At 36.5% G+C, this 17020-nt stretch overlaps 1 protein-coding gene across 1 annotated transcript; it reads left to right on the top strand.

Moving 5' to 3' along the window:
* The first annotated feature begins 386 nt into the window (after positions 1-386).
* Positions 387-1244, top strand: LOC105796732 (repetitive proline-rich cell wall protein 1-like). Its single transcript, XM_012626530.2, has one exon. It carries the CDS (start codon positions 417-419, stop codon positions 1017-1019), a length of 603 nt encoding a protein of 200 aa, XP_012481984.2. The 5' UTR covers positions 387-416; the 3' UTR covers positions 1020-1244.
* The last annotated feature ends 15776 nt before the right edge of the window (positions 1245-17020 follow it).

The following is a 17020-nucleotide window of genomic DNA, read 5'->3' as shown; positions in this document are numbered from 1 at the left end:
AGTGCATTAAAGCGCATTATCCTCTTATTTATGAGTTGGAAAGGGACTATAAATAATTTTAAGTATTATATCAAAATAGTTGAAATTATAAAAACAAAAAAGTAATAAAATAAAACCACTTGTATAAATTTCGTTTTAAGAAAGAGCTAATTTTTCTTCACTCTCTACTAGCACAATTGTATAAATTTCTCCTACCATGACTAACCATGTATCCATGCTCTAAAATGTCAACTAAGTGGGACCTAAATGGACCCTATTTCATTTATGAATTACTTCAAAGATTTAATAACATCTAGCTGACTAATTCGAAAGGTATTAAAACTAGAAAATGGTTTGACACTTGGGGCTAACAGTAAGGCTCCTTTACCACTATAAAAAGGGCTCTTCTCATAGCACCATGGAAAGCAAAAAGCTCAATGATGGCTACTACCCATTTGCTAATATTGCTACTTGGAGTGGTGGCTCTCGCCACTCCCTCTTTTGGTACCTACGAGTCTCCCAACTATGGGAAGCCCCCTGCTCCTGTTCATAATCCTCCTAAGCTGAAACCGCCACCATATGAACATAAACCTCCGGTTTATGAACCACCAAAGAAGGAGAAGCCTGAACCTAAGCCACCAGTTTATACACCTCCAAAGAAAGAGAAGCCTGAACCGAAACCACCAGTATATGAACCTCCAAAGAAGGAAAAGCCTGAGCCTAAACCACCGGTTTATACACCACCAAAGAAAGAAAAGCATGAACACAAGCCACCGGTGTATGAACCACCAAAGAAGGAAAAACCTGAGCCTAAACCACCAGTTTATGCACCTCCAAAGAAAGAAAAACCAGAACTCAAACCACCAGTTTATAAGCCTCCAAAGAAGCCACCAGTGTATGAGCCTAAGCCACCAAAGCCACCGGTTTATGCACCACCAAAGAAAGAGAAGCCAGAACCTAAACCACCAGTATATGAGTCTCCCAAGAAGCCACCATATGGTCACTATCCAGGACACCCTCCATTGGAGAAGCCTCAATAGAGAGATTTCCTCGGCTAACCATTCCCGACAACTGAGCTACTATGGCTACATAGATAAATTATTATCACTGCAATAAGAGCTGCTGCCGGCTCATGTTCTGTTTTCTTGTATGTCATGTAGTATTGTTTTCTTTTACTAGCAAGAATGCACATGGCAGTATCATTGGAATGAATGCCTATTCTGTATCTTCTTGTTTCTCAATGAGAATATCATGGTTTCAACATATATTCTATTTGTCATGCATCATATCATAGATATTTTTTTCTTGTACTCTCATGCATTTGCATGTCTTTTTTGGTCATCCAAAATAGCTCCAGACCATCTCAACTTTTGTTATATATGTTCCACTCTATATGCATCGAGAAATGGTGCAGGACAGATTTTTGGTCTAAGATAACAAAAATAGTAATGATTTATCAAAGGTATCCCATTCCTATCTTACTTAAATACCAAATATGTTACTCTAAGGATCCTTCAAATAAGTAAAAAAAAAAAAAAATTAAAGAATTTTAAAATATTCATATTTAGTACATGCTGTGTGAGGGATTAAATGAAGGCTTAAAATAGGTTAAAAATTAAACTCATCTGTTGGCCTGATAATTAAGATATTCATCACTTCAAGTGTGATTTGGGTTCGAGTTGTGCTAGTCGTATTGCTGTTAAGGCTTTGCTCTCTACTTGTAATTCACCAAAATTTAAAAAATTATTAATTAATGTAATCATATTATTTATAATGAGATGTGTGAATTTTAATTCAAAATAAATATAAAGACAATTCAACATGATTTACGAAGAATGATATTCAAACTTACGACATCAAAACTGTAGGATCTCAACTTTTTTCATTACTACCAAAACTTCATTAATAATTATATTAATATTATGTGGCAAATTTTCAAATCTTACCAAGGCTATGAAATTGTCTTCAAAGGTATGCCATGCAAGGTCCCCCCACAACCCCACCATTCTGTTTGAGAATATGCTGAAAAATTCCAGCTTATTAAATATTTAGAGGTTTAAAATGGGAGTCAGAGTCACCTGCAGCTAGAGGTATGCAAATTTCGGATAAAATCGGATTAATTTGGTTAACCGATCGAATTTGGTTAATCGGTCGGTTAATAAATTTTTGGAAGTTCGGTTAATGGTTAATTCGGTTCGAAATCAGTCAGTTAATCGAATTAACCGAACTTAATAAATAATATTATAATACATAAGTATTCGATCGGGGGTCGGTCGGTTCGGTTAATTTTTTGGAAGTATAAATTAATCGGTCGGTTAATTTGGTTAATTTTTTTTATATGTTTTATACTTGTTTTAACCAAAAATAAAAAATATATATAAATTTCAGTTAATTCGGTTAACCGACCAAATTAATCGAAAAAGTTTGGTTAGGTTAAATTTTTTTTTAAAAATTTCGTTCGGTTAACGATTAAGGGTTTAAAAGGGTCGGTTAATTCGGTTAATATCAAATCTTTGAAATAATTAGCCTTTTCTTTTGAATTTCCTGCACTGTGTCTTTTTTGTTTTGTTATTGTTTCCAAAAAGTTAAATTTTGTGGAAGGTGTGAATTTAATTAAAATTTTTGTCATCATCAAATGATAATTGTTAAATTTATTAAGTTTTGTTATTTTAAAAATTTGATGTTCCAAACATATTATTATATGTGTAATGTCATGTCAGCTAGTTATTTCTGTTTATTACTCACTAAAAATTCAGTTAATGAATCAACACCTGTTATTTCTATCGAGACTGAAATTTCAAAATTTGAAAAGTAAAGAGACTTAGAATGATCCAATTAAAGAATATGGACCAAATCTACAACTGTACACATAATACAAAACTAATTTTAAAAAGTACTAAGACTAAAATTGACTAATTTTATAATTAGAACCGACACGTCAAAAGAGATTTTGTAGTTTTTTTGGTGCATGGAGATTTGGTTGGTGAAAACTGTTGAAGTTGTTTTATTTGAATTATGTTGAGACCTCATTTTTCCTCATAATTAGTTACACCAAGTCCAATAATTATGAAAATGTCTAACTATGTTCTCATTCACTACCCACTTTTAAAACAGTTAGAAGTCTTCAGAATTCTATTATGGTAGTGAATAAAATTTTATAAATATATGCTAATTAATTATTAGTATAGTTGTCTGTCCATGCTTCGTTGTTTATTTATTTGAGTTAAATTATAGAATAAAATTTAAAGATTAAAATATGCTCTAAATTCTTATATGCTTCATATATTTAGAATTTAGTTTTCCTCTTTATTTTTAAGAATATAGTCCTCTACTTTTCCGATATAAAAATTTAAGTTTAGTTGTTACCACCGTTATAATTCTTCTATTAAATTGTCCGAGTAACATTTTAAAATTTTCAAAAAATCACTTGATATTATGTAACAATAAAAATATTAAAATATTAATTATATATATTTTAAAACGCACATTTGAAATCGTCATGTTAAAATAAATTTTTTATTGAAAGAATGTTCTTAAGAAGAATTGAGGTCAAGATTTATATTGAAAGAATTAACGATATTAACTAACTAGACTAACTAATGACATTATAAAAGTAGAGGAGTCAAATTATGTCAAAATTAAAGTATAGATTCAATCTCAAGTTTTAGTATAGCCTAAGGGTTAAAATTTTGACCATTGTTTTATAATGTCTAAAAAGTGACTGCGAACTTTAAAAAAAGATAAAATTGTGTTAATTTTAAGACTAATTAATAGCATTATAAAAATTTAGAGACCAAATTATGTTAGAAACTAAACTCAACTTTTGACATATTAATGGGACCAAAACTAAAATTTAATCATTCTTCATATTTATATATAAGAAAAAGAAGTCTGAATCCCAATCATCAATATATAAGCCACCAAAAAAAGAGAAGCTTAAGCCTAAATGATCAATTTATACACCTCCAAAGAACGAAAATTCAAAACCCAAACCACCATTTATGAGACTCCAAAGAAACCACCGATATATGAGACTAAACCATCAAAGTCATTGATTTATGCACTGTAACGCCCCAAAAATTTTAATGTTTGACTGTTAGATTTTGTTGTAATTGAGTCTTTGTATCTATGATTCTGTGCTCTGTTTATGTGATTGGGGTTAAGAGTTCAAGTTACATCTTTAGGAATTTTGTTATTTTCATTTAAGATAGCTTCTATCCTTGAATGTCACATTTAAGTTTAATTGTGTGTAAACTTATGTCAAGAATGCGCCTGTTGGTTTACTGGTAAAGCTTTTGTATTTTATTTGGTCTTGTGTTTGAGTCTCGGAGTATGCGGTAGGGAACATTTTTGCTAAATGCCAGGAATCTGAGTGGAAGTTAAGTCATAATTAACGTTAGTTCTTCTTTTGTATTGTTTTCCTTCTATTTCTTATGTTTTTTCTTCTTCTTTCTTTCTCTTTCTCCTTCTTCTTCTTCTTTCGGTTCTTCTTCCTTGTCCTTTATTTTTGATCACTGCCGTAAGGAATATGGGGTTAATTGAAGTTAGATTTTTAGTTGTGTCGATTGAAAGACTATTAAGTAAGTTTCCTTGTTAAATGCGATTGAATTCGCAGTTTCTTCTTATACTTCGTGGTACAATTTTAATTGGGTATTCCGTGTTTGTCGAGTGATTTTTCTAATAATCGGTCGGTTGGTTTCCCTCTTAGCCAGGGATATCGAAAGTAGCAAACCTCAAAACGCCAATTCGAACAATCGTTGTTGATCTTTTGGTAAGTGTGGATTTCGTTGAAGGTTTTGTGTCGAAACTTTCAACACCAGTATTCTGCTTATAATTGTATGTTATTGTTTATGTTATTGTTGTTAAAGTGAGTTGATTGAGTGGTTGTTTTAGGCTTTGGAAGCGCTCTATATTGTTACTGCTTTGAAATCAATTCAGATGCATACCGAAAACCCTTAATTTTGCGAATTTTGAACAACGAAAAATGTGGTTGTCGACGCCACACGACCGTGTGCCAGGCCGTGTGGTTGGTCGTGTAATTTACTATTCATCAAATTTGAGCCACACGGGCATGTGTCTAGGCCACACGGGCATGTAATTTGAGCCACACGGGTCGGGTCTCGGATTGCATCAAAACGACGCCGTTTTGGGCTTTCTGAAGCCAGGCCAAAACGACGTAGTGTGGGAGCCCTATAAAAATTAAAAATTTCTGAAAAATAATTCATTTTCGCCGCGCTTTAAAAAACATTCTTTCATTTTTTCCTCTCAAATAATTCCAGCATTTGGCCAAGGAACGACGGTCTTCCGTCGTGGCCACCGGTCGCCTGTGACGGTGACCACCGTCTTTAGTGGCCAAAAAATCATCCAAAAAATCCCTTTTAACCCCATTTCTACGTGGAACTCTGATTCGGTGTTGAAATCGCTAGACTAAGGCCAAAACTCTAGAAAAAAGAAAAAAACCCTCCAACTCTCGACGTCCTCCGTCGCGGCCTTGGCTGAATCCCCAGGGAATCGACGACCTTGCGAACCGAAGGTGACATCAACAGCGGTGCCCAAATGGAACAACAGATAAAGATATTATTATTTATTATTTTCTACTTGCTTTAAATCTTAAAAAAAAAGTGAATCACCTTTTTTTAATATTCATATCTGATTTCTTCTCCTTAAAAAATCTCCTCTCGAATACAATCTATTCTTTGGCCTTTATAGCTATTATACACTGTTTATATTGCATTTTTTTATTTTGTCATTGTTCTAGCTTATGTTTCTACTTTCGTTTATTCTGTCCTTGTTTCTGTCATTTTCTATTCTTTTTTACAGGTATTAGTGCGGTCAACGGAAGGCGATGGGGTGTGTACCTTTGCTATTTTAGTGCAACGGCGGTAGGGGCGTCAAACCTCGGGCAACGAAGGAAGGCCTCGGGTGGTCCGCCTTCGAGGGGAGAGCAGCGCTAGAAACTCTAGGGTTTCTGGCTTTCTGTAAAATAGTTTGGGCCACTGGGCTTTTAGGTTTTTATATTTGGGCTATTTGGCTATTTTTGTTGTTGTTTTGTAATTGGAATTTAGACTGTTATTTTTTATTTTTATTTGGTTTGGGCTCGGGCTAAATCGGCCTATTACAACTGCCCCTCTTTGTTCGTTGACGTGTAACGAGAATGGAGCAAAAACTTTAAAAAGGGCAAATTTTGCCTGGCCTTAACGAATCTTGACTTTTTTGGTGTTTCTCTTTTTCATGTAGCCTCATCCTAACCCACTGCATCTTCAGGGAGATAAGATTTATAGCTTTAATCTGCTCCACTGCAATTTCAGGGAGATAAGATTTGTAGCTTTAATTTGCTCCATTACAACTTCAGAGAGATAAGATTCGCCATGGTAAGTTCAATCTGCTCCACTGCAACTTCAGGGAGATAAGATTTACTATGGTGACTTCAACCCGACCCACTACAACTTTAAGGGTATAGGATTTGTGGTTTCACTGATATGCCAAGCGATTAGGATGTTATGATCAAAATGAATCAAATGCTCCTAACTAGATGTATATGAATGATATTTGCGTAAATACAGAATGCCATCTTTTGAGAATGATCCCCATTTTAGTACTTAGGTTGACATGGCTTATTGTTCGTCAAGGTTCCATCACTGACGTGTTACCTTACCTTATTGTTCAAATCTGATATCTTTGACAAAAAATTTGAATAATTAATCATAATTTAAACAATATGTTCCCCGATGCTTCCAACCCTTAGATTTGGTTAGTTCTAACTAGTGGTCTTGTTTCAAGTTCTTGTACTATTTAGAAACTTTCCAGGGCAATATGTAGAAATCCTTTTACTTGAATATTATTAGTCCATTAATCGTTATTTCAATGAAAAATGCTTGAAATAGATCGTAACAATGGACAAGATTGAAATTTATTAGGAGCAAAGCTAGAAATGAAATAAATTAATCAAAATAGCAAACGTTGCTAAAATACAAAAATGAGTAAGATGAAAATAGGTGCCCCAAATATCGTAGCATGAACTTCTCTGTACGAACTTCTTGAGACTATTTTGAGCTTGATATGTGTCTAAGAGATCTAGAGTATTTTGTTGATGCCCCTAGATGCAACGTTTATTTTTTTAAGAGGACGCGGCTACCACATGTTCAATCTTCGATCTAAATCTGAGCTGCCCTTTCCTAGGTTTTCAACTCAGAACCTCTTTGGTCTCAAAGTGCCCTTTGCGGGTTTTCACCTTGGCCTCTCCTCTTTGTTTTTTAGGTGAAGTATTTCTTGACTGAATCTGAATTCACTGGATTAGGCAGGGATTTGCCATCCATCTCTGTTAGAATCAACGCTCATCCAAAAAAAGGCCTTCTTTACCACATAAGGTCCTTCCTAATTTGACATATATTTCCCTCTGAAGTTCTTTTGCATAGGCAGGATCTTTTTCAATACTAGCTCTCTCTCATGGAATTCCCTGGGGTGGACCTTTTTGTCATAAGTTCGCATAATTCGTTTTTGGTACATCTGACCATGACGGATAGCTTTCAACCATTTTTTTCAACCAATTTCAGCTAATCATATCGAGATTGGATCTATTCTGCTTCATCCAACTTTAACTCTGAAAAAACTCAGAAAGAAGGAATTTAGACTTCAATGGACAAAACCAATTCCATTCCATAAACCAATGAGAAAGATGTTGCCTTAGTAGAGGTCCTGACAGATGTTCGATAAGCATAGAGGGCAAATGGTAACTTCTTATGCCAATCTTTATAAGTCTCGGTCATTTTCACCACGATCTTCTTAATGTTTTTATTGGCTGCCTCCACTGCACCATTCATTTTTGGGCGATATGGTGACGAGTTGTGGTGTTTGATCTTGAATTGACTGCAGACTTTCGATATCGTGCTGTTGTTCAAATTCAATGCATTGTTAGATATGATCCTTTTTGGCATTCCAAATCGACATATGATCTCTTTCTTTAAGAATTTACTGACTGCCAACTTCATGACATTGGCGTAAGAAGTGGCCTCTACCCACTTGGTGAAGTAGTCGATGACCATAAAGATGAATTGATGCTTGTTAGAAGCTTTTGGTAAAATCGGCCCAATGACATCTATGCCCCACATAGAGAAAGGCCATGGAGAGGTCATAACATGAATAGGTGAAGGAGGCACATGAGTTTTGTCTCCATAAATTTAGCATTTATGACATCTTTTGGCATAACTGATACAATCCCCTTCCATGGTGGACCAATAATACCTGAATCTCATGATTTACCTGGCCATTGTAAAACAATTAGCATGTGCTCCGTAAATACCCTTATGGGCTTCTTCCAAGATTTTTTTAGCCTCAATAGCGTCCACACATCTTAATAGCGCTTGATCCTTTCTTCTCTTATATAGGATCTCCCCATCTAAGACATAGTCATTGGCCAATCTCCGTAGTGTCCTTTTATCATTCTCGGTTACTTGTTTTGGGTATTCACGGTTATTCACATACCGCAGTATATCGTGGTACTAAGGGTGATCATTCTTTTCTTTTTCCTCGATGTTGTAACAATGATCCAGAGCATCATAAATACTCATCTGGATAGGTTTTACACCTTCTTGTTTGTTCACTTTGATCATGGAAGCTAAAGTAGCCAGGGCGTCAGCCATCTTATTTTTATCTCGCGGGAGGTAGCAAAAGGTGATGTCATCAAACTCCTTAATTAACTCAAGAACCAGCCTTCGATAATTGGTCAACTTGGGGTCTCTCGTCTCCTATTCTCCTTTGAGTTAATAGATCACTAGCGCAGAATCCCCATATACCTTCAGTACTTTGATCTGGTGTTCTATGGCTGCACGGATACCCATGATGCATGCTTCGTATTCTGCCATATTGTTTGTGTAATCAAAATCTAATTTACTAGTAAAAGGATAATGATATCCATTTAGGGATATCAGGACTGCCCCGATTCCATTACCCATAGCGTTTGAAGCCTCATCAAAATTTAGTTTATAGAGATGTTCTTTTTGAGCACCTTCTTCAGTAGTCGCGACATACATTAGATCTTTATTTAGAAAATCAAAATTTAAAAGCTCGTAATTTTCTAGAGCTTTACTGGTTAGAAAATCTGCTATTGCGCTCTATTTTACTGCCTTCTGGTTCACATAGATTATATCAAATTTAGAAAGCAAAATTATCCATTGGGCTATTTTTCCATTCGGAGTAGTCGACTCCATCATGTATTATAGAGGGTTTATTTTTTAGATTAACCAAGTTGTATGGTACAATCAGTCTCCGGGTTAGCCAGATTAATGCGTAACACAACTTTTCAATTGGCGAGTACCTTGTCTCACATTTACTAAACTTCTTACTGAGGTAATGTATCGCTTTTTCTTTTCTCCCTGACTCATCATACTGGCCAAGCACGTATCCTATAGAATTTCCAAATACTGCCAAGTACAATATCAGCGGCTTATCTGGGCTATGTGGCATCAACACTAGGGCATTGGACAGGTAATGTTTGACCTTGTCAAAAGTCTTCTGCCATTTCTCTTCCCATATACCTGGATTATGTTTCTTAAGGAGACGAAATATGGGGGCACATTTCTTCGTTAGTTGGGAAATAAACTGGGCGATGTAATTTAGTCTTCCTAGGAAACCTTGAACTTATTAAGAAATCTCGAACTCCTGTATAGCCTTGACTTTGTCTGGGTCAATCTCGATCCCCTTTTCGCTGACTACGAATCCTAACAATTTTCTTGACCTAGCCCCGAAGGTATATTTTGTTGGATTGAGCTTTAATTGGAATTTTTTCAACCTCAAGAACAGTTTCCTTAAGACTTGCACATGCTTCTATTCTGTTCGAGATTTTACAATCATATTATTTACATAAACCTCGATTTTTTTGGCATCATATCATGAAACAAAGTTACCATGGCTCTTTGATACGTCGTTCTTGCATTTTTTAGTCCGAATGGCCTCACTTTATAGCAAAATGTCCCCTACATGGTTACAAATGTGGTCTTTTCCCTATCTTCAGGATGCATCTTTATCTGGTTGTAATCAGAGAAGCCATTCATGAAAGAAAATAGTGAATAACATGCCGTATTATCCACTAAGGTGTTGATGTGAGGCAATGAAAAATTGTCCTTCGAGCTGGCTTTGTTTAAATCCCTGTCCTCCACACTCATTTGTACTTTCCCATCTTTCTTAGGGACGGGGACTATATTGGCTACCCACTCTTAGTATTTAACCACTTGTAGGAAACCCCCGTCGAATTGCTTCTTAACCTCTTCTTTTATTTTTAACAGGACGTTGGGCCTCATCCTTCGGAGTTTCTATTGAACTAGCTTACATTCTTATATTATGGGAAGCCGATGTACCACGATATCAGTACTTCGACTAGGCATGTCTTGATACGACTATGCAAAAATATCTTTGAATTCTTGGAGTAACTCAATGAAATCTCGCTTTGTTTCTGCGGTGATGCAAGCTCCGATCTTCACCTCTTTCTTTTCTTGTTTGTCTCCTAAGCTCACAATTTCTACTGACTCTTTGTAAGGTAGAATTTGTTTCTCATCTTGTTCTACCATCCTTAACAAATCAGGAGATAGGTTACAATCTCGATCATCTTCAAAGTCTTGAGGTTCCTCTAGACAAATATTTTCCTCAAAAGGAGATTCTGAGTCAGTAGTAGTGTTGCTCATATCATTGATATCTGGAGACCTGTTATAGAAGTGAAGGAAGATCCAAAGAATAAATGAATCTAAGAATAATTATCTGTGTGGTATGAGTATGAATGAAATGAAAAAAATAAAAGAATATTTGCCCAAAATGAGACATAATGATGTATTTTATTGAAATAAAAATAATGGACATATGCCTTTTTGACAAAAAAGATTCTTTTTGCTCCTAGGCTTAGAGCAATAAATGTGTTTTAAACATTACTCTGAATTAGTTCTACAACTTACAGGGATCTCTTCCACAGTCTAATTGTTCAAAAAACTTTAGGGGATATAAGGACAAATGCCTGATAGGTTCTCCCCAATTCCTTCTTCTGATATATCATTGATGCTCAAGTTTCCCAATATTCCTTCTGGGTTTTTTTACATTCTTCATTCAGGATAAATGGTTTCTCCTGGCACGAATATTTTGGATATATGGGGAAAGGTCTTCGGTTCCCATTTAACTTCTCCCCCACTCAGTCGCACTCTTCTTATTCCTTGTTTCTTCTCTAGCTCTTTCTTCTTTTGTCTCGCACTTGGCTTGTATCTTAAGCCAAATTGGTCTCGTTTGTCCATTAGCATTGGTGCCTCAACTTTCCCTTGAAGGTATTTGTTGAGTCCTCTTTTAGGTAAGGCTCCTTTTCCAACCGTCAACTGTAGGCCTACCCAACAATGAATTATAAGAGGGCTTGATATCCATCACCAAAAAGTCTACCTCGTATGTGTTCGGACTAATTAAGAGAGGTATTTCAATCCTTCCCATTATCCTCTTTTCCGTACAATCGAATGCTCTCACTATATTTTAGCACGTCTTCATTTGAGAGCTATCCACTGGCAATCTATTCAGTGTGGATAAAGGTAAGACTTTCAGTGCAGATCCATTATCGTTTAACACCCCTGACAACGTATATCATTTGCAGCGGGTAGTGATTTGTAGAGCCTTTGTGGATCTCATACCCCTTGGAGGTATTTCATTGTCATTGAAAAATATGAAATTATCGACATTCAGATTGTTAATTAGATGGTCTAGCTTGTTTATAGAGATATCATCAGTGACATAAGTTTCTTTTAACACATTCATCAACGTGCTACGATGTGTCTCTAAGCTCAAGAGAAAGTGTAGCACCGATATGCGAGCTGATTGTTTGTGTAGCTATTCTACAATATTATACTCGCTATGTTTCAAGAATTTCAAGAATTTCTTAGCCTCGTTCTCAGTTACTGGCTTGTTAATAGGGGATTCCATTCTAGCCGTTTTTTCTTTCTTATGTTTAGCTGCCAGGGTTTTTCCTTTAATGGGTTCGGTTCTTGACTTGCAGGGTCATAGCGCCTTCCATTATGCGTGAAGAAACTAATATCTTGGCTCTCTTCTGAAGTGTTAACTGAATTCTCATCTCCTGGGATCATTACGTTGTAGTCATAATTTCATGGAACACTTTTGCTATCCTTATAAGGAAAAGCCATGAGTTTTTGAATTATGACTCTCGGAGCAGTTTGTGTTCCTGCTTCATTATTTCTTGACCGTGAAATAATCACCACCAGGTGGTTGACCTTGTAGACCTTCTTCGTTGATCTTTCCTCTGAGGCGCAAATATCCCCTCATTTTGAGCCTTTGACGCCTTCAAAGAATTCCAACTCCTTGTTATCTATCAAACTTTGCACCACAACTCTGAATTTAGTGGACTTCTAGATCTCATGACCTTCTCCAGCATGGAACTCACAGTAGCTCCTCATCCCTTTAGGTGCTTCTTCTGAATCTTGAATGATTAATCCTACGTCTATCATCTTTAGCCAAACTTACTTTAGTGGGGTTTTTACTTCCGCCACATCGTTTTGGTCCTCTTTCATTCACTCTCAATTATCGCGTTTACCCCTTGATCTGAATGACTGGGTAATATATTTCTTGCCACATTAGGTCCCGATGGATTATCGAACCTTACTATCCCTATATTGATAAACTTTTCAATCAATTTTTTAAATGAAGTGCAGTTCTCAATTGAGTGTCCAGTTATTCCTGTGTGGTACTCGCATTGAGCATTTGCATCATACTATTTTGGGAACGGAGGTTGCATGAGTTTTAAGTAAAACGGAGATACCATATGCGCGTCGAACAAATTCTAATATTATTCTCTGTATGTTATCAGAATGAGTGTGAATTAGAGTTTTTCTGTGTTTGGCCTTGAGTTAGATTCTTGCCTTGAGGGGCCTTGATAGTTGGTTGTTACGGTCCTTGGTTGGCCCATAGTGACCGATTTTGAATAGTTCTTGTTATAAAAACTCGTGGTGTTCACTTCATTTTCTTTTTTTCTTGGGGCTGATCTTTTGGTGTTTTCCCCTGTGTCTATTTTCCCACTCCTTATTGCATTTTCAATAATTTCTCTGAACATTACTAAATCTTAGAAGCTCTTAGTAGCACTTTCCAACATATAGTTAATGAATGGAGCTTTCAGCGTGTTTATGAAAAGCATTGTTGTCTCATTCTCCAGAAAAGGTGGTTGGACTTGTGTTGCCACCTCTCTCCATCTCTTAGCATACTGCTTAAAGCTTTCACTTTACTTCTTCTCCATGTTTTACAGTGTAATTCTGTTGGGTGTCATGTTAGTCATATGGCTGTATTGTTTCATGAAAGCTTGTGCCAAGTCTTTTCATGAGTTGATTTTGACATGGCTTAGTTGGTTATACAACTTGGCAGCTGACCCTATCAGACTATCCTGGAAGTAGTGGATTAATAATTGGTCGTTATTGATGTATCCCTCATTCTTCGGTAGAACATTATGATATGGGCTTCAGGACAACTAGTCCCATTATAATTTTTGAATTCTAGAGTCTTGAATTTTGGTGAGAGTACTAGATTTGGGACTAAACTCAGTTCTTTAACATCGACCCTGCAAAGGTAATCAACATTCTCCATAGCTCTGAATTTCTCCTTCAACCACTTGCACCAATCTTCTAGCTGTTTCGATAATTTTACTCTTGCTTTATTCATTTCCGCCATGTCATCCAAATTGAGAACAACTGGGTTAGTCGGGTTATCCGTAAACCGGTTAGGTAGTTCACCAATGCTGAGGTGCCTGCTTGATATTGTTGAGGTCTTATGGTAACGGGTACCCTTCGTGGATATGTGTCTGGTTGGGCTTAGACATCCACCGAGGTAAAGCTTGAGGGAATGTAGGGTCTTCATTATCATCCCCAGAGTTAACCACAATACTTTTCCCTTTTTCAATCCCCTAGGCTAGCAATTGGGTCAACTGGCTTATCATGCTTCGTTGGAACTCTTGTATTTGATCCCTCATGTCTTACTGTACTTTACCTAATTGTTCCTGTAGCTACGCTTACAACTGATCTTGCATGTCTTTCTGAATTTGTTCTAATCTCTCTAATATTTGATCCATTGCTTTGGTTTTACCGCGAGTACCACAACGATAGTTAGTTGGTAGATTCTTGTTGGTTTTCAGGGTAACTATCATAATTTCGATTAATTAGGTTCTTTTTATGAAGTTTAATGCATATGATAAAATGTAATGCTGATAAATAAAATGAATACAAAAAGAGGCATTGATTCTGATTTAATTCTATTAGAACAACTTTACTAGAAATCAGATCTCTTTACATAAAATGAATATTTTACATATACGGCATTGCCCTAATACTCAAAGCCTTGACTTTCCTAAGAAGCTAAGCTAATTCTTAGCCCCAATCTGATTCTAATGCGTACTTTAAGCTTAGTATATTGGCTTGAACAGTTAGGGTTTGCAAATGATAGGCTACTTTTCGTACTTGTGTCACAGCTTCACCAATGATGTGATCTTTATCCCTAATCTGACCTTGAGAGTGTTAGAGTTGGTCTTTCCAGTGTTCGATGTTCGTTTCAAGAAGTTCAACTCGAAGTTTACAATTTTACAGTGCGGTCTCGAGCTATTCTATCTTTCCCTTCAACTCTTCGATCTTATTTAGGCTTGCTTTCAACTCAAATGCGGAGTTGGGACTACGATATTGATGTAATGACCTTTCTAATTCTGTTACCCGGGCTTTCAATCCAACCTTTTCATTTTGGCTTTCTAACAAATCCCTTTCTAGAGCATCTTCTCGAACTCAAGTATCTTGGAATTTCTTTTCCTATTGATCAACTTTAATATTTTCTTCTTTGATTTCTTGCCGCCATTGTTTTGATGTCTTACCCAATCTGGTAGTCTTCATCGACAAACGTAGTTTCTTATAATCTGTTTTTAAGCCGTCTAAGTCTTCCTTAGCCTCATTCTTTTCTTTTCTCATTTTATCAGTTTCTAACTTTTGGACGTTGACGTCTAAGCCTAGCCGCATCTTTTCCTCTTCCAACTATTCTAACTTTTTTCTTAGCTCCAAACTCCTCTTTTCAAAGTCTTGTTTTATGACCTCTAGCTCAGACGAGATCACTTGTAGGTGTTCTTCTATTGGCTGAGTGTTTTCTTGACTTGACATGGGGACATTGTCATTGACTCTTTTACCCCACCACCAATCATATTCGGGGGTCGTCATGAGATTTACGGTAAATCTTTTCATTTTGTGAGTTTGGTTCTAAGCGTTTGATATTTCACGAACCTTCTTCTTGTAATTATCAACCTTGTACGGAAACTCACACTGAGCCAACCTTTGCGTTGGAGGTATAAATTGTCTCGACCTATACTGCCTCAATACAAGTAGAGGGGCATATCCAATAGCTCCCCATATCCCAAGTAGAGGAACCTAGTCGAAGTCTCCACATCTATACAAAATCTCTTCAGTGATCATCCAAGGGGCCTTCTATTCAACGTCTTCGTCCTGGAGATTCTGGAGAATCGTAATCCATTTTTCTTCAGAAATGTTGTCTCGCCTTGAGGTAGCCACGAACTCTTTCAACAAAGGATAGTTCTCAGAGAATACTCGATAAGAGACCTTTTCTACCTTCCAAAAGTGGCTATGTAACCATGCTAACAAGAGTTGGGCACACCCGATAAATCTTCCTTCACCCACTCTCTGATATGCACTCAAAGATTTAAAAATTTCAGCCAAAATTATTAGGACGGGTGTGACCCTTTTGTCAAGTTGGTCAAATAGATTTAAAACTGCCTCATCGATATGCCCTAGGGCTTTGGAGAAGATGACGAACCCGTAAATACTCAAGGTGAAGAGGTCGACTCTTTTCTTCTTATCCAGATATGCCAAGATCAAATATTGTAAACTTTTTTAAGGGACGCATTTGCTATCTCCCTTTTGTTTCATTCGGGCTGTGACTTATTGCTCGCTCATCCTAGTTATACTCATTAGCTTTTTTTAAGAAAGTCGAGATGCTGGCGGCTCTAGAATAAGTTTTGTCTTCTACCTTCCACCGTAGAAGAGTTGGGGACCAAATCTACCTTCCCAAAAGTAAATCAGCTATAGGCGGGATTCCAATATTGGGCAATAGCTCGGAATAAGTGCTTATCCACTTTGACATCGAGTAAATAGGGCAAATTACCTTAGTTACAATAGAATAACTGTTTGGTTTCATCATTCCATTGGTCCCATACCTCTTTTAATTCTTGGAAATTATTCTGAGTCACACTTATGCGTGTGAAATCCTCTGACATGCACCCCTCCGTCAGGCTGTTGCCCTTCTCCTGTTGTGTCTTCTCATACCATATCTGGACAGCCATATTATCTTTCATTTTATCAAGAAATCATTTTTCTATGACAAACTCTCTATTTAGCAACTGAACATGAATTAACACCATTTTCTATGATGAAAATACAATGCAATCACAACCAAAACGAAACAAGTCAGTACATTTCATATAAAACTAGAATACAAAACAAGAAATAATAAATAGAACACCTATTCGGGTGACCACTAGAGGTTCAGTATGGTTCTACCTAGGGTAGGTTCTTAGGGCTCATTATATGCGGTTCGGTTCCAAAGTAAGGGTACCTGAACCAACAGATTCCTCAATCCTCACCCATTATAGGCTCATACGGACCGAGTTCGGTTCAGGAGAATACATTTCCTTATGGCTATACAGAGATGAAGATCTCACGAAGACATAGGTACAAATGTATCCCGAAAGCGATCCACTATCCTATACGGAGGTGAAAACCTCACGAAGGAATAGCTTCTCACTCCCACTTAAGAAGGGTAAAATCGAATGATTATGCAATGCAATATGCAGAAATATACCAAGAGACTCGAAGCAAACATACCATTATGTAAAATGATGAAGACCACAAAAATGAAGAATGAAATGCAACGAAGGGATCATAAATTTAAACCAAATTATCAATTTTCGACAAAAAAGACCAAAAGTAATCAACTTGCGGCTTGACTCTCTTATTTTATCCCTAGCGGAGTCGCTAAG

The sequence above is a fragment of the Gossypium raimondii genome, chromosome 3 (assembly GCF_025698545.1).
Source record: "Gossypium raimondii isolate GPD5lz chromosome 3, ASM2569854v1, whole genome shotgun sequence".
NCBI classification, from domain to species: Eukaryota; Viridiplantae; Streptophyta; class Magnoliopsida; order Malvales; family Malvaceae; genus Gossypium; species Gossypium raimondii.
This window is presented reverse-complemented; position numbering and strand designations above follow the sequence as displayed.

Bases quoted from the DNA above. Each gene is read 5' to 3' on its own strand.
- LOC105796732 (XM_012626530.2), top strand. From the start codon at position 417: ATGATGGCTACTACCCATTTGCTAATATTGCTACTTGGAGTGGTGGCT.